At 39.2% G+C, this 17,010-nt stretch overlaps 1 protein-coding gene across 1 annotated transcript in view; it reads right to left on the bottom strand.

The window, feature by feature from the left end:
* The window catches only part of Elapor2 (endosome-lysosome associated apoptosis and autophagy regulator family member 2), a 165,659-nt gene that overhangs the window by 36,407 nt on the left and 112,242 nt on the right, over positions 1-17,010 (bottom strand). The window contains exons 5-11 of the mRNA XM_038315483.1: positions 16,258-16,344; positions 11,919-12,024; positions 10,974-11,126; positions 10,110-10,198; positions 5,557-5,737; positions 4,863-4,991; positions 583-673 (exon numbers count right to left, since the gene is read on the bottom strand). Coding sequence (XP_038171411.1) covers positions 583-673; positions 4,863-4,991; positions 5,557-5,737; positions 10,110-10,198; positions 10,974-11,126; positions 11,919-12,024; positions 16,258-16,344 — 836 coding nt within the window. The remainder of the gene's footprint in view (positions 1-582; positions 674-4,862; positions 4,992-5,556; positions 5,738-10,109; positions 10,199-10,973; positions 11,127-11,918; positions 12,025-16,257; positions 16,345-17,010) is intronic.

Genomic DNA, 17,010 nt, shown 5'->3' with positions numbered 1-17,010 from the left:
GCAGTTTGAAATAAAATTAAATCATGTGTTCTCATTAAACTAAAAATCTAGCTCCTCCATTAACTAATCTTGTGCTTCTTGGGGAAACACAGACCCTTCCTTTCTCAGTCTGTGAGTCCACACCCTTGCTCTAGGCCATGATGACATGCTTCACTTTCCTGCTTCGAAAGGAAGGAAGAGACTCACACTGGGAGATCTCAATATGCGGGACTAAACAAAGACATTAATTAATGTATAACATGCTAACTTACAGATAGAGTTGAGAAAAACAATTAAACAACAAAATATACATTCCTGTGACTAAATGACCTAAACTAAGTCTCTACATTGAGGATCAACAATCGTGGATACTACAGGTTTGTTGAAATGCTGTTAAAACAATTCTGCTTTATCTAAGGAACATACCTGACTAACATTTATAGGTTCTTGGTGGCCAGTTATATAGATTCCTAAATAGCATACATCATTCTCTGACATACTATTGTTTGCTTGATAATACAAGCACACTCCATAGGGTCTTCCTACTCCCATATTCCTATGGAGGAAGTGAAGGTTCCTAAAGAAAGGACCAGTTTCCCTTACTTAAATCCTGGGATGTGCAAGGTTAAGATGAGGTAGTCATTGTCAGAGCCCCCAGCTCCGCTCTGGATGTGATCTCCAGCCACCTCCCAACCTGAAAAGGATACAAGATATTTTAGTAGTAAAATTTCATTAATAACAAATTGTTAAAATAAGGTAACCATAAAAGGCAAATACTTATTGATGCTAAAGTTGAAAATATTCCAGAAAATCCCATATTTTGTAATATCAATTGTAGACTAGATGCAAAAGTTTAATTCTAGATACCAATGAAGACATTCTGACTGTACCACTCTACATACAAGTTATTCAATGTGAGACAGGGTGACAGTTTTCTCAATGAAGGATGACTTTCGAAACCAAAACAGGTGGTCTTTGTCCATGCTAACCTACTGGTCACTTAGGGTGGGAACAGACACATTCCCACTCTGCTGATGGCCAAAAAAAGAAACAAAACTTTAAAGTACTGAAAATTTAGGGTTAGGGGTTCTTTTCAGCTTACTATATTTTGGTTTTACAATTTAACTCTTACTAAATGTCAGGAAGTATGGTATATATGGAATAGTAGATAGACCTCCCTCCCTGAGAAGTAAAAAATGTGAGTTATAGACATGCTAACAAATGCCAACACCGTGAGGTCTGTGCACAAGAAGTCACATTAGGCATGTCATCTTCGCAGGAACAATCAACATACCATAAGCCAAGACAACCACTTTAGAGTGAGCAAAGGTGATAAATCCACACACACAAGCAAGCTTATTTTTTAAGGGCAATACCTTAGCATTGCTATAACTCCAAATGTTATCTGCTACTTCAAGAGATGTAATATAGGCATTCCTTTCAGTACTTGCTTGGCAACTTGATAATTTTCACATACAGTAATTTATAGAAAAATAGTGTGTTGTTTACACACTAATAAAACATAATAAAAATAATGGGTACTCATCTATTAGAAAAATGTTGACAATTCTGCTGCCTAAATGTTCCTATGATTGAAAACACAGAAAATCAGTTGTCAACTTTTAATTCTAAGTGTTGAGTAACCATGAACCCCTGTAGCCCAGTGAGATGAGCATACGGGTGATAGGAGAAGAGTTTAGGTTTAGATAATGACCCTGTGACAATGGTAATGAGGATCAAGATACCCCGTGCAGAACAAGTGAATGTCAAGAAAGACTGTGACTATATTTCTAAGAATATGTCTTTGAATATGTGAGTACCACAAAAAAGGACAGAACGTGAGAGAAGACCAGGAAAGAGACAGTAGCAAGTAGATTGTGTGCAGTGGTTACTATGCTTCAAGTAGAAACACATATGAATATTCCTCGCATATTTCAATATTACCCAGTGAAGAGTCCACCAATTTTCCTCATTTTTTCTCTGTCCTGACCAAGAAATATAGATTTTTTTCTCTTACCAGTACCTTTTTATATAGTCATACATTTCTCCGTTACAAATCATTCTACATTTAATTTCATCTAAGTATATCCTCATTATTGAAAATTTCTTTTCTCCTGCTTTTCATTCTTATAGAAAACATAAAAACTGACATCTTTGCATGCAACTTCCTTCTTCATATCACATTGTCTCATTGGTATAAATCCTCAGAAATAGCATCACCAAGTCAGAAAACAAAACAAAGATTAAAAATTCTGGAAACATATTTTAAAATGTCTTTCTATGTATTGTTTCAGTATAATGATGACACACATAATATTTTATTCAGTTGAGCTACCTTATGTTGGTAAACATTATTCTATTGCTAGAAAGTTACATTATTTCCATTTGTCTTTTTAAACATGATGCACAACGAATTCATTCATGAACTACCAACTTGTCTCCAACTTTTAATTTCTCACAGTCAAAAACCCAATATGCAAACATTTGTTCTTCATTCCTATTATGCAACTTGGTCAAATATGGACTTCAAGAATATGAAAACATTTAAACCACACATCCTACTCAGTTCTGAACACACCTCCTTTATCTCTCCCAGCCAGGAGGGTGACTCCCTCCTCAGGCAAGCTGCCCATGCATTCCACTTGACCCTGTTGAGTGTTGTTCATTATAAAAATGACACAGGGACTCCAGGTCACAAAGATACACAGATTTGACCTTTGTACTTTTATTTTCTCTACTGTTATAAGGCAATTTTAAGATTCAGTTTGTGAGTCAATTGGTAGTGTTGTGAGAGTTGGAGTCTTCTACAGAAGTCACTGATAATCTAATCTCTTCTAGTGTGTGAGCACACGCATGTACCTGCCTTCTGTGGATTCATTCCATACTCTTGTTTTCCCAGTATTGTTTACCTAATTGATCTTAAATTCATGACTTAAATTCAATCATAGGACACTTATTAAGAATATCAACTCTGATAGAGAGATAACTATTTTAATGTTTCTTCTCTCAGAGGATAAATTCTGAAAGGTGGTATTATCGGTCAACAAAGAACACTTTATATTTAGTATGTCAGGTCTTGGACTTTCACTAACATGTTGGCTCAAAATTATTTAAGCCTCTAATTTTTCTGTTGATCTCTATACCTCTATGGACACTTCATTTCCTTTGTTCTAAGTCTGTTCGGGGGAGCTACTGATTCAAAACACGCAATTTTCAAACTGTGTGTGTAAACTTAGGAATAATAATCAAATATAATACGAAGAAAGTAAACTGATAACATGATGTTGAGGTGACAAAGGATAGACTCCACTGTCAAGGCTTACTGCTTAGAATGCCTGCTGCTAGTGTCATCTTTTAAAGGGAATACAACCAAGTCCTGGTGAAAGAACTCTGCCACATTAGCAAGTTTTCGGTAAGTAGGATTTAACTGCATCTCATGAACACAGTCATGGGCTTCATGGGAAATGGGAATTTAAAATCTTTAACCCTTTACCATGGCACAGCACTGAGCCAGAGTAAAGTAACCTACTACTGCTATGGAATATTCCTCATACTGTGTGAATCTATATCACTGTGATTGATTTAATAAAGGGGTTGACTGGCCAATAGCTGAAGTGAATTCAATTAGGCAGGAGAGCCAGACTAGGAGAATGGTGGGAGGAAGACGGGCAAAGAGAAGAGTCACGAGGCAGACACAAACAAAGCAGGAGAAAAATGTCCCATGCTAATAAAGGTACCACCACCTGGCAGAGTCTAAATAAGGAAAATGGGCTAATTTAAGTTGTAAGAGCTAGTTAGTAATAAACATGAGCTATCAGCCAAGCATATGTAAATAACATAAGCCTCAGTGCATTTATTTTGGAGTCAGCAGTACCGATGAAAACTCTGACTACATGCTACCCCTTAAAGTGGTAAAAGATGTATATATTGTCACCTTCATTGCTACATCTCTTCTGATGTTTGGGACTTTAAACATGAGCTTCAATACCTACTTCAAAAGTGACTGCATAAAATACAAGATGAATACAGCAGCTGTCCACTGTCAACCTCCCATGCACACATCTATCCTCAGAGATAAGCTCTGAGGCCCCACGGTGGATGCACCAAGCCCTACTATTTAATATATTTTCTATCTTAGCACATGCAACATGCTGCTGTTCAACTCTTGCCATTTAAAGTGTGAGAGCAACGTTAGCACGGGTGTTATTTTCCCTTCTTCACAGTTTAATGGCTAAACGCTTTTTGTAGATTATTAGCAACTTCATCAAACAATTTATGCTCTTTCTTAAGTTGAGAACTTTTGCATTTTCGTCTGGAAGAATGGTAGGATGGGAGGGATGGAGGGAGGGAGAAAGGGCTCAGGGAGTGAGTGAGTGAGTGAGTGAGAGTGACCTTGAGGGTTCTGTTTGGCATGTTACTTGTGGTTTGAGATTATTATTAGAAGCTATTTGAACACAGATATTGTGAAGCATGAGCTGTGGCTATACACCAAGATGCTACTAACTCACTAATGGTCAGGAAGCAGATGTAACCGAACAAAGCAATAATTCACATCCTGGACTGGAAAGGGGAAAAAAAATGAAGGTGGTTTCATTAAGGACATAGAACAGTTTGCCATTTAAAATTTGGGGTTCGGACTTTTCTACTTGACATTTACATACTGTTATTGACTATACAAAGCTGAAACTAAAGAAAGTGACGCCATAGAAAGGGGGAAAAAAACTGTAGGTTTTATTACTGTAGAAAATCCATCTGTCCGGTTGCTTGATTTGTATGTAAGGGCTGGGGTGGACACACAGCCAGACAATGTGAGCCTGGTGTGTTGAAAAAGCGAAGTGTAAAAACAAGTGGTGTTTTGCTGCCACAACAGAGTCCAAACTCACCGTTCATTCCATCACACTTGGAGTTCCCAACATTGAAGCAGGAAGTTTTCATGTTGGCAGGGAGGACGTTCCACCATTTGTACTCAAACCCAAGCGCTGGCTCTGTTCCTGCTGGACACGGCTTGCACTCTGCAGAAGAAGGGAGTAAACAATCACGGGAGGCCGCATCTGGACAGTCTTCCCTGTGCCAAGCGCCTCTACACCATGCTTAGCAGAGAAACGAGAGGGAAAGATGCAATGCCACCAGTTCCCTTAGGAATGTCTTCCAACGTGATCTGTAAAATGGTTCTAGATAGAGCGCCAATGCATGTGTATGCATTTGGTGGTCTTTTTTGTGTAGTCCTTCATTTTATGTACACACACACACACACACACACACACACACGGGCAAATGAATGATTATCCTTATTACCAACAGCCAACAAGATAGGATCATTATTCAAAGAATAATTAAATATAGTATCTTTTAAAGGAAACAATCTCACATATACAAAATGCCAGTAAGAGAGTTCTCATTAGCTGGTAAATAAATCATGGTCTCACAGTCCCATGATTAATTTTCTCAACTCTTTGTCCTTCCAATGAAATAAGAAATGTGTCTTCTAAAGGCTTCTCCAGAGAATCAATTGAAAACAAGATCCCAAGTCTATTAATATTATCTTTCTAAAAGTGCAGTTCATGATAGCCACCTTACCCTTTGTTCCATCTGAAAATGTCCCAGAAGGGCAGGGATGGCAAGAAGAAGATCCATTGTTATAGAATCCTGGGTTGCAAGGAGGACAATCCTTCTTCTCTCCAGAAGGGGGCAGTCTGATAGCATCCGTGAGATCCTCCCTGCAGATTTTCGGCTCGATCCACTTATACATTATCTGTGTCTGAAAAAAAAAAAAAAAAGATCTTAAAATTAAAACAGAAAACAAATAATACAATGTTCTCACAACAAATCAAATAGACAAGCCAAAAAAAAATCACAGTGAGAGAAGATGGGGTTGAGAGAATCTAAATGGTGACAGAGAGAAAAAGAGAAAACTCACTAACACAATAAGGAGAATGTAAAAATTTGGTAGAAAAATAATCATTACTTCTGTGTGTGTGTGTGTGTGTGTGTGTGTGTGTGTGCATACATGTTCCTTATCATGAATCCCTTTTTAAAATGTAAACAACTAAACAGTTACTCCTGAGCACATACATACAAGCAACATTATACAGACTGAGCATGTCACATGGAGAGATACATGTGTATATACACACACATGTATGCATGTAATAACACATAATGAAAGAGATCAAGAAGGGGTTTGGGGGAGGATTAGGAGAGAAGAAAGGGAAGATTTTATGATTTCAAGAATAAAAGTCAAAATGTAAACAACCGCTGCCCTTGTGTCTGTTTGCCTTGTTGTGTAGCCTGCAGCTTCAGTACAATGACGTCTCCTCGCATACGTGTATTTTCAGTTGTGAGCCTAACCTTCAAGGGATGAGCCGCCTCTCCAGGCCTTCTGGCTCATCTGTGACCTTTACTGCTCCCTTCTTTCCTCCAGACACAGCCTTTACTACCATACTTTGCACATAGGAATCCTCAAAGAAAAATGCCACTTTCTCAAAAAGAATAGACCAAACCTCATGGGCATTCATAATGTTCATAAATATCAGTAGTTCCTGGGTCTTTTTCAGTAACAAGAGCTATAGTTAAACTCTTCTCTCCAGAAATTGGTAGGCCTTTTCCATGTGCTCTGAGCTTCAGGACAAACGCACCCTCTGTGGTCCATGAGCGTTGTCAGTTAAACCCCTGTGTTACCCTCCTCCACACAAAACAATACAAAAACAGCGGAAACAGCCACGCCCCAAACACTGTCCACACTTAGTTATTCTCACGTTGAAACTGGAATACCAAATGGGTTAGCTGCTCTAAAGCAAAATTGGAATGTGAACATTGAGGGACAGGAGGTAGTATTCTATCACAAATGGTAAATCAGTAGCGTTGCTCAATAGAAGTTTGTAGAAGAGACAATAACCGTTCCTTTCATCCAATAAACTTTTGAAATGATTGTTTGTCCATTAAAACACCTTCTGGAGTAGGAAATCTACTGAAACCAGAGAATGGAAACCGTAGGGGGTGCTCCACCACTACTTCTAGTCGAGAGGAACCGTGCATACTGAGCCTTCGAGCCACTCAAGTTGTCTATGCTCATGGAAGATGCATTATCTTGTACGAAGAAGGATGCAAAGAAAAATGTTTTAAATATAGATATCTCAACAGAATGATAAGTGGCATCATTCTCTTTTTATAGTTCCCTTTTCCACATTCATTTTATGGCTCATGCCATGATATTCTTTAATGTGCTACTTTATCCCTCTGCCTCTGTTACCATCTGTAAAACAGCGGCTGCTACAGCTAAGTCTTCCTAAGTGGCTAAAATGATTCAAATTAGATACTATATCCATAAAAGGCCCTCAACTCCTTTCGAAAGAAAGGTAGCATAAAATTCAGAGAATCTAAATAAATAAGGACTCACAGTAGAGACACTGACTTTAAGTTTCCAGTTTAACAAGTATAAAAATCCTAGTAAGTTATTAATTTCCTGACTCTTTAATAAAAATGCATGACTGCTACATTTAGGGGAAACTTTGGTTCCTACACAAGAACAAAGAAGAAGTGCAGCATTGAAAAATCTTCCCAACATCTTCAGGACAAGCTCTGCCCAAGTTTATGAACAAGGAAACACTCCAGGTTAGAGAGGGGTGTGTATGTACACAATGTGTGTGTGTGTGTGTGTGTGTGTGTGTGTGTGTGTTTCAGGCCAAACAACAACCTTGGACATCACTTTTCTGGGTCTATCTTTTCTTATAAACACAGGTCACCAGGCTAGGCTTCTCATATGGGTGTTGGGGACTGAATGCCCATTGTGTGGTTTTCAAGGCAAGCACTTCACTAACTAAGTCCCAGATTCGAGCTATTAAACAGCTTACCCAAGAGATGCACACAGCACCTTTGAAGAAGGATGAGTTGGAGGAGAACAGAAACAATAAAAGATGCAAGTAGATTTGGGAAGCCAAATAACAAGCTGCTTCCAAAGTAACCAAAGAAGATTTTAAGAAGTTAAAAAAAATATGCTTTATCCTTAAATATTTTAACATGGAAGCCGGGCGATGGTGGCGCACGCCTTTAATCCCAGCACTCGGGAGGCAGAGGCAGGCGGATCTCTGTGAGTTCGAGACCAGCCTGGTCTACAAGAGCTAGTTCCAGGACAGGCTCTAAAGCCACAGAGAAACCCTGTCTCGAAAAACCAAAAAAAAAAAAAATATTTTAACATGGAGAAATCATCACAAATTCTCCATGACACGTTTTGATTACAAACATTCCTGCCACACATGACAAACTGCTTCTCTATCTCTCAGAGAGAGAGAGAGAGAGAGGAGAGAGAGAGAGAGAGAGACATATGCTTCCAAGAGTAGCTGGGGGGAAGAGAAGCTAATTAATATTAATGATATTTAGGACCAGATGGCTCAAAGTGCAGGTGAGTCACCAGCAATCGACTCCCTCTTCAGAAAGTGAGAGGGAAACATGAAGTGTTTTTATGAAACCCAAACCCTTTCAGCAGATAAGTTTGACCAGAAAGAGTCACAAGGTCCTTGTAGATCTATGTTAAGCTTTATAAGGGGATCTCTGGGACTTCAAGGTCAGCCTGAACTACCCAGAGTTCTAGGCCAGAAAAAGCTACATGGTGAGATTTTGTCAAAAAACAAAAAAAAGGATGAAGAAAAGAGAAAAGAAGAAAAAAGAAAAGAAAGAAAAATGCACTGAATTTATAAAACATGGATGCATTATTTTCTTATATATTAGAGCATGTTCATAGATTCCCTGATGTATATGAAAAACACAGTTCATGTATATGTATACATATAGCATGCTTGCAAGTTTGTGCTGTGTGTATGTGTCCTAAACAATACTTAAATTTGCATGGCTTTAATTAAATTAAGCCAGGTCAACCAGGTATTGTCATACTGGTCACTGGCATTATACTTGTCAACATATTAGAGCAGTCAGTAATGTAATAAATATGATTTTAATATATTTTCATGTTGTTCAGATAAATTGAATCATCAATAAATCTTATTTGTCTACACTGCAGTAATACTGACTTAATCATCATTACATAGAATAAAATAAATTTAATTTTATTAGTAAGTAAGGCAAGTTTAACTCAGGAACGTTTACTTTAAAGGTATTATACCCAACACTTTTCATTCCATTTTAGGGACCTCTATATGTATTTTCTAAATAGAAATAGCCTCATGTGGCATTATTGTAGGGTCATGGCCAACCAGTAAACGTTATTAGTGTCATTGTTATTAAAAATAATGGCTATATTTCTTATTAAAAATTTCCACTAAGCACTTTAAATTAGTATCATTTACTCTAAATCATTCAAAGCAATATTTCTTTAAAGTATTTAAAGACATATAGAAAGCTTCACATTCACATAACTACGAAAAGTACAAATCAGCATCGACAGATGTAAAATTAGGAAAGGAAAGCAATATTGTGTGATATCCCCAAAACTAAATGTCCTCCTGCAGGCTGTAAATAAATCTGAAGGACACGTCACAGGAGCTACTTCACCCTCAGCTTCTCACTGACACAGGCTGGTATGGGCTGGTCTTTTAACTCAAAGAATTATGGGTCAACCATAAAGCTCATCTGGGCATTTTCCTCCAGCTCAGTGTTGTGCGTACGGTAGTTACTTTGTGGTTTGTAAATGTGCTTACACAGTAGCCGGGCATGGTTGAATTAGCATGTGACTGCCTAGCTCCTCTGAGAAGTATTCTGAGTTCCTCCCAGTGCAATAAAAGCTGGCCAGCATTTTCATCCTGTGAGTGGTAGCAAATATTTCAAGCTGTGCTCTTCTTGGTCTTTTGACCTCTGAGAATATAGTTGTTTAAGAAAGACAATGATAAGGTGTGGAGCACCCATCCCATGCCAGGCCCTGGGCTGGAAACCTTAGAGGATCTTATTTCTTCCCATGGAAGCGTTATGAAGTAAGTAGCAATATCAAAGCTGCTTTAAAGACTGAAAGAAAAAAAATGTCCTGAGAACAAACAAGCTGGGAGATCAAAGCAGAGGCAGGTTGCAACACCTAGCATCTTAGATTGCTTCTGTACAATCTGCACACACAGGTAACAATCAGAGCGCTCTCACACTGGGAAGCGGGTTTGATAAACACGGGATGAGTTAAACCCTGCTGATACCTTGCCTTCTTCGTCACATGGGGTATGGATCTGGAAATAGTCCTTGGTCGTGCAGGGTGGGCGATCCACACACTCACTGGCTCCTTCTTCTGCAACATACACACAGAACACACTTTAGAAAAGGACCAATTCCTTTGTGACCTTAAGAAAAATTGAACGTCAAAACTCAAAAGCAAGCTAATATGTAAAAAAATCACTGTACTAGAGTAGTTTCGGTAGAACTAGCCAAGCCTTAAGCAAATGAAGGTTTGGGTTTTTTTTTTTTTATTGTTTGCTTAGATTGGTTTGGTTTTAAGAGACAGGGTTTCTCTGTGGAGCCCTGGCTGTCCTGGCACTCACTCTGTAGAACAGGTTGACTCAAACTCAGAGATGTGCCTGCCTCTGCCTTCCAAAAGAGTACAGCATTATTGCCTGGCCAAATGTTTGTAATTTTTATTTTGCCTGGAGGGAGAATAAATGTTTCTATGATACAACTACATCGTGGCTGCTATTTCCAGAAGATATTAGATATCTCCTATATAATCGCTGAACACTGGACATCTGGAACAAATTAAAAATTTCTAAGTGCATCTCTACCGTCCCTATGGTAACACACCATGTGAAAGTAAACAGTTGGCTAGACAGATGCAAACACACTTGAGCCAGTTATCTATGGAGTGTGGCATAAAGGAAAACCATAGACAAATGGAGAAAGTCATGCAGAGAAGGGTACTAGAGTGTCATGTGGTCCCCATCCAACATGAATTCATTCCATTGCATTGGCATGTGGTCCACCATTGCTACAACACTTATTCTGCCCTGTGAAGTACACTTGACCAACATTAGCACTGAAAGAGAAGAATAAAAATTGTCAATTAGTCTTACCTGAAAATTGAGAGTCCTCCTTACACCTTGTGCATTCTTTAGCACCCTTCTCAGAATAGGTGTTTCTGGGGCACAGTTGGCAGTTAAATGAGCCTGGCTTGTTGCTGAAAGTGCCTGGCTTGCACGGGAAGCACTCTGAGGTGTATGCCACCCCTGTATGGGGAAGAAAAGCAGTGTTTGGGAGAGAGAACCCAGGACAATGAGCACATTAGCACCCACTTACTGCTTCTGCGCAGAAGAGAGAGATGTTCATAGCAATATGAGCCTAAATCCTTTATTACTTGGCACAAAGAAAGATACAGTACAAGCAAGCAGGAAAGATCCTAGAAATGGAAATCTATTGGTTTGTGCTTCCAGCTTTGCCCAGCAGATGTCCCAGTGACTAATGAGGCGACATCCCAAGAGCAGGCACACAGGATGCAGCAAAACACATTGAACTTTAATGAAGAATTGCTGCTTTAACTAAATGCAAGCTACTTGAGCATGAGCCATGACAGCATTTATTGGTGGCTCAGCTGGTCTAGAAATGACCCATCTGGCTCAGAAAGTCACACAGGGTATAGGAAACAGCCAGACTATTATTAGTTTTATGGATATAACAATGATCAGATTATCTGGCATAATTTACATGTCTCTAATGAGTACTGGGATCCTGTAAACAAATATACTTTCATTTTATTTAAAAAAAAACACTGAAGATTGCCATTGTGTTTGCTGCTTTATACTGATTAAATAATCCAGTTTGAGGGTAGAAGGGAAAAAACTGATTAATCAATTTGGTGAACATAAAACTAAGGTTTTTAGACTTGCATAAGGTCTGACATTAATTTGTGTCTTTATTATAATATAAACCCTTGAGTCAGTTAAACCAATATAAATATAAATATAAATATTTTAACAATAAAATTGGATGAGTGACTACTAAGACTCATAGCTATAAAATACCTTCGATGGTGATATTTTTTACTAGCACGGGCTTGACTGCCTTAGAGCCCATAAGGATGCCTGTCGTCCTCCAGTACAGAATGTTTGTGCCTGATTTCAGCATCACCTACAGAAAGAAGCACAAGACACTCAGGTCAGTATTTCTAACCACAGCCAAAAATTCCTCCCTTTGTATTCTTTATATAATCACCACTAAAATAGAATTAACAAACTTAAATACTCTTAGTTCCAGCCTAAGCTATAATGAAGTTGCTTCAAAATTAAGAATAAAACAGTCTGACAATCCACACATATACTAAGGAAGAAACTAAGTCTAAAAAGATAAACTTGTTCTTAAACTTCAAGACTGTGGCTTAGACACAGAAGGGTTCTGTCATATAGGGTGAATAAATCTGAGCCAAAGCATATACTTTGACGGTAATGTTACTCTTCAGGTGGATCTCTGAGCTCTAAGAAGAAAAGAGGCAGCATAGTGCTTGTCTCTGCTCTGGCCTGGATATGGTGTCCGTACTCCCTAGAGATCCCTATGTACCCTGGTCCCCAAGTGTGGCAATAGTGAACTTTTGTGAGCTGAGACTGATGAGATGTAGTACGTCATTGGGAACATTGCCTCATAAAGAGGCTAGTGCTGGTTTCATGCCCTTAGTTTCCACAGGAATGACCACACACAACAAAAGGGTGAGCTTGGGGCTCCCTGGGACTGAGTCTCAGCCCCTCTGACTTCAGGCTTCACCACTGAGCACCCTTGAACACATTCCTGCCATCTGATGCTTCTTCCCCAGAACTGAGAAGACGTAGTGACTGTGACCTTAAACCTCCAAAGCAGAATGAAAGAAGTCTTTGAGATTGAGAAAATATACAACCTTGCGTATTTTTTTCAGTGACAAAAATGAGTTACGTAGCTTTATAGCTTTTAAAACTATTCAATGAGTCACAGTGTGATAGGAACAAGAGAAAACATGCGTTCTACAGGTAGCCTGATCTAACTCTAACTTGAGAAACTTAATGACAATCACATTTGCTTCCTTTGCTACTGGGACCTTTTCTACCCATAGATCAAACTAATTTTCTAATCAGTTTCTTGCTGATACAAGTAATTGATCCAAAGTTAGGAGGCCATTGCTTTTTCATTTGATACCTTTATTCTTCCATGCAACCTGGCTGATGACAGTCAAGCTATACAACATGAAATCTGCCCTACTACATGCCCTGGAAGATGTGGGGAACTAGTGCACTCAGCACATTTCTCTGGACTTAAGTCCTCAATGGTGATGACTGTATACTTACTGATGGTCAAAGTCCCACTGTTGCAGGGTGGCTGCTTGTTGGTTCCCAGCCACCTGGCTAGCTTAGACCCGAAATAATCACATAGAAACTGTGTTAATTAAATCGCTGCTTGACCCATTAGCTCTAGCTTCTTATTGGCTAACTCTTACATCTTAATTTAACCCATTTTCTATGAATCTGTGTAGCGCCACATGGCAGTGACTTACCAGCAAACTTTTGGCATGTCTGACTCTGGCAGCAGCTCCATGGCTTCTCCCTGACTCTACCTTTCTTTCTCCCAGCATTCACTTTAGTTTTCCTGGCCTAGCTCTGTTCTTTCACCCTATCACAGGCCAAGACAGTGTCTTATTCATTAACCAATAAAAGCAATACATAGGCAGAAGGACCTCCCACACCATCCTGCCAACCAGGTGTTGAGCTGAACTGACCTTAAGTGTTACAAATATTACTTTCTTTTTCTTCGTCCTTCTTTTTTTAAGATTTATTTATTTACTGTGTATATAGTGTTCTACCTGCAGGCCAGAAGAGGGTACCAGATCTCATTATAGATGGCTGTGAGTCACCATGTAGTTACTGGGAATTGAACTCAGGATCACTGGAAGAGCAGCAAGAGCTCTTAACCTCTGAGCCATCTCTCCAGCCCGCTAGTATTACTATCAAGCATAGAAATGAAAAATCTTCCTGAAAGTCTATGTTGTGTGGACTCAAGGATGAGATCTTTCTATAACCACATAGATAAGAGTGAAAGTTATCAAAACAAAGCTCAAGCTTCACACTGGAGGCTCCATCTAGGTCCTTCCTATCTAGGATGGATCCTCTCATCTGATAGAGAAGGACTGTTCTCGTTTCTAAAATTAAAAGAAAGAACAATCACAGAGACATTAACCAAACCAAGTACGGAAATACAGCTCTAATACAGAGCCAGGTTTTAAAACTACGCCTCACTCCAAAAGGACAAATGTCACAAGTGCCACAAACAAGACATGTACTAAAACATGTCACCTAAACATCTAAGATTCAAGCATTTAAAGAGATGTGCGGGACAAAAGTAAACAGAATCCTATGGCGTGAGCAGAAAGGGTAGAATTTTGACCAATATATAGCAAATATATAGAAAGTAGGTTGGCATTCCAAAAGTGGGTAACTTTTGTGACAATCATGTCTAGGCAATGATAGAGACCACAGAGGCCCCAAAAGCAATCCTGATAACTCCCTTCCTAAAACTACCACAGAGAACATGGAATGAAGGCAATTCGTGATCTTGCCAATGACCAGATACTGGTCTATCACATGTGGCAGGCACATTTGTAAACTTGCATACTCAAACTGAGTAATATTTTATACTAGTTTTAAGTAGTTCCCTAAGTTTTTGAGTCCCACTTTAAAAGGGAAGAAAGCTGAGATGAACAGAGAATGGCAAAGCATCCTAAGGAAAATGGAAAACAGAAAAATAATCTAAAATTTTAAATGTGAGTCTGAGAAACATGAAGGCAATTCCTTTGCTAAATTGAACTTAACTGAAGTAGAAGACCATGTTGCTCTTTTTATTTTCTTAGAACAAATGATGAGAAATAGTTGGGAATGCGTGTGTATCCTTTGAGTATATGCCCAAGAGTTGTATTGCTGGATCCTAAGGTAGACTGATTCCCAGTTTTCTGAGAAACTGCCACACTGATTTCCTAAGTGGCTGTACAAGTTTTCACTCCCACCAGCAATGGAGGAGTGTTCCCTTTACCCCATATCCTCTCCAGCATAAGCTGTCATTGGTGTTTTGATCTTAGCCATTCTGACTGGTGTAAGATGGAATCTCAGAGTCATTTTGATTTGCATTTCCCTGATGGCTAAGGATGTTGAGCAATTCTTTAAGTGTCTTTTGGCTATTTGCAATTCTTCTGTTGAGAATTCTATGTTTAGAACTGTGTCCCATTTTTTTGATTTTATATTATTTGGTAATTTGATGTTTAGTTTCTTGAGTTTTTTATATATTTTGGATATCAGTCTTCTGTCCAAAAAGGTTAGTGACCATCTTTTCCCATTCAGTAGGCTTCCTTTTTGTCTTATTGACTGTGCCCTTTGTTGAAGCTTCTTAGTTTCAGGAGGTCCCATTTATTAATTGTTGCTCTCAGTGTCTGTGCTATATTTATATTTATATTTATATTTATATTTATATTTATATTTATATTTATATTTAGGAAGTGGTCTTCTGTATCCATATGTTCAAGGCTACATCCCACTTTTTCTTCTGACATCTAGAAGCACAATATCTTTGGAGGAATACCTTGTTCAGCCTAGATATAGGGGGAGGATACCTTAGTCTTGCCTCAAAGGAAGTGAAGTGTCAGACTTTATTGACTCCCCATAGGAAGTCTTACCCTTTCTGAGGAGTGAGTGGGGGAGTAGGGTGGAGGGAAGGGTGGACCGGGAAGAGGGAGGGATTGGGAATAGGGGTAACTATGTAAAATGAGAAGATTGTATTGAAAATTTCTTAATAAAAAAAGAAAGTTAAGAAAAAGAAATAGTTGGGAAAATGGAAGGAAAAGAATTGAATTGGTCCTGATGAGGAGCAGAAGGAGAGAGAACATGAGAAAGAAAGTCAGGAACGTGAGGGGTGCATTCACTCATGGAGACAGTGGGACAGAACTAATGGGAGATCACCAACTCCAGTTGGAATGGGACTGATGGATCATGTGACCAAACCCGTCTCTCTGAATGTGGCCAACAGTGGGGGCTGACTGAGAAGCAAAGGACAATGGCGCTGGGCTCTGATTCTTCTGCATGGACGGGCTCTGTGGGAGCCTTCTCAGCTTGGTCGATCACCTTCCTGGACCTGGGGGAAGTTGGGAGGACCTTGGTCTTAACATAGAGTAGGGAACCCTGATGGCTCCTTGGTCTGGAGAGGGTGGGAGGGGAGGTATGGGTGGAGGGGAGGGGAGGGAAGGAGGAGGAGGAGGGGAAGAGATGGAAATTTTTAAATATAAAAAAATAAACCATGAAAAAAAAGAAAAAAAAGAATTGAATTGGTGTCACCAAATCAACACAAAAAGAGACTTACAGAATGGGAGCCCCATTCTCCATTGTCTGTGAGTTTCACCCACTTGTCTATGGTGGCATCCATCTCCTGGCACTGGTCATTCTGAATCTGTGAGTTAAACACAGGCACGCGGTAATGCTTTGGGAATAATAGTTTTCATTCATTGTTGTTCCCAGCACACACTGCAAAAACATTCATTAACTCATTTTAAACAACAACAAAGTAATCTCCAGCAAGCAAACACACCAAGAGCCCTGCAGGTTACAGTACAACTGAGTGGGGGGGAGTGGTTCTCAGAAAACCATCTCTTTGTAACCAAAGGCCAGGCCAGTGAAGATAATTACGCTGGAAATTCAGCACCAAACCTCCACCCAGCTTACCCGCATGATCAACAGTTCACATTCACCATGCAAGCTCAAGTTTAGAAGCTAATTAAATGAATTAGCTTTTTAATTTATTAGTAATTTAATTCAACTGTTTCTCCTTTTGAGAATTTCATTCATGAGTATACTGTATTTAAATCATTTCTAACTCTCCTTCTCCCCCTGAAGGTCCCTCCCACACATCTCCAACCTCATCTCCAACCTAGGATTCCTGACCTCATCTGCATTTATTATACATCTTATAAACACCAACAGAGTCAATAATAATGCTCCTCATAGGAACTCACGTTAAGGATGAATGCTTAGAATTGGTTAACCGGTTAGGGGTTACACCCTGAAGAAAACTGATTCTCCCTCACTCAGCAGCCATTGATCACAGAACGACTCCACC

This window comes from Arvicola amphibius, chromosome 18 (assembly GCF_903992535.2).
Source record: "Arvicola amphibius chromosome 18, mArvAmp1.2, whole genome shotgun sequence".
Lineage (NCBI taxonomy): Eukaryota > Metazoa > Chordata > Mammalia > Rodentia > Cricetidae > Arvicola > Arvicola amphibius.
Note: the sequence above shows the minus strand (reverse complement) of the source record. Positions and strands in the feature narration are given on the sequence as shown.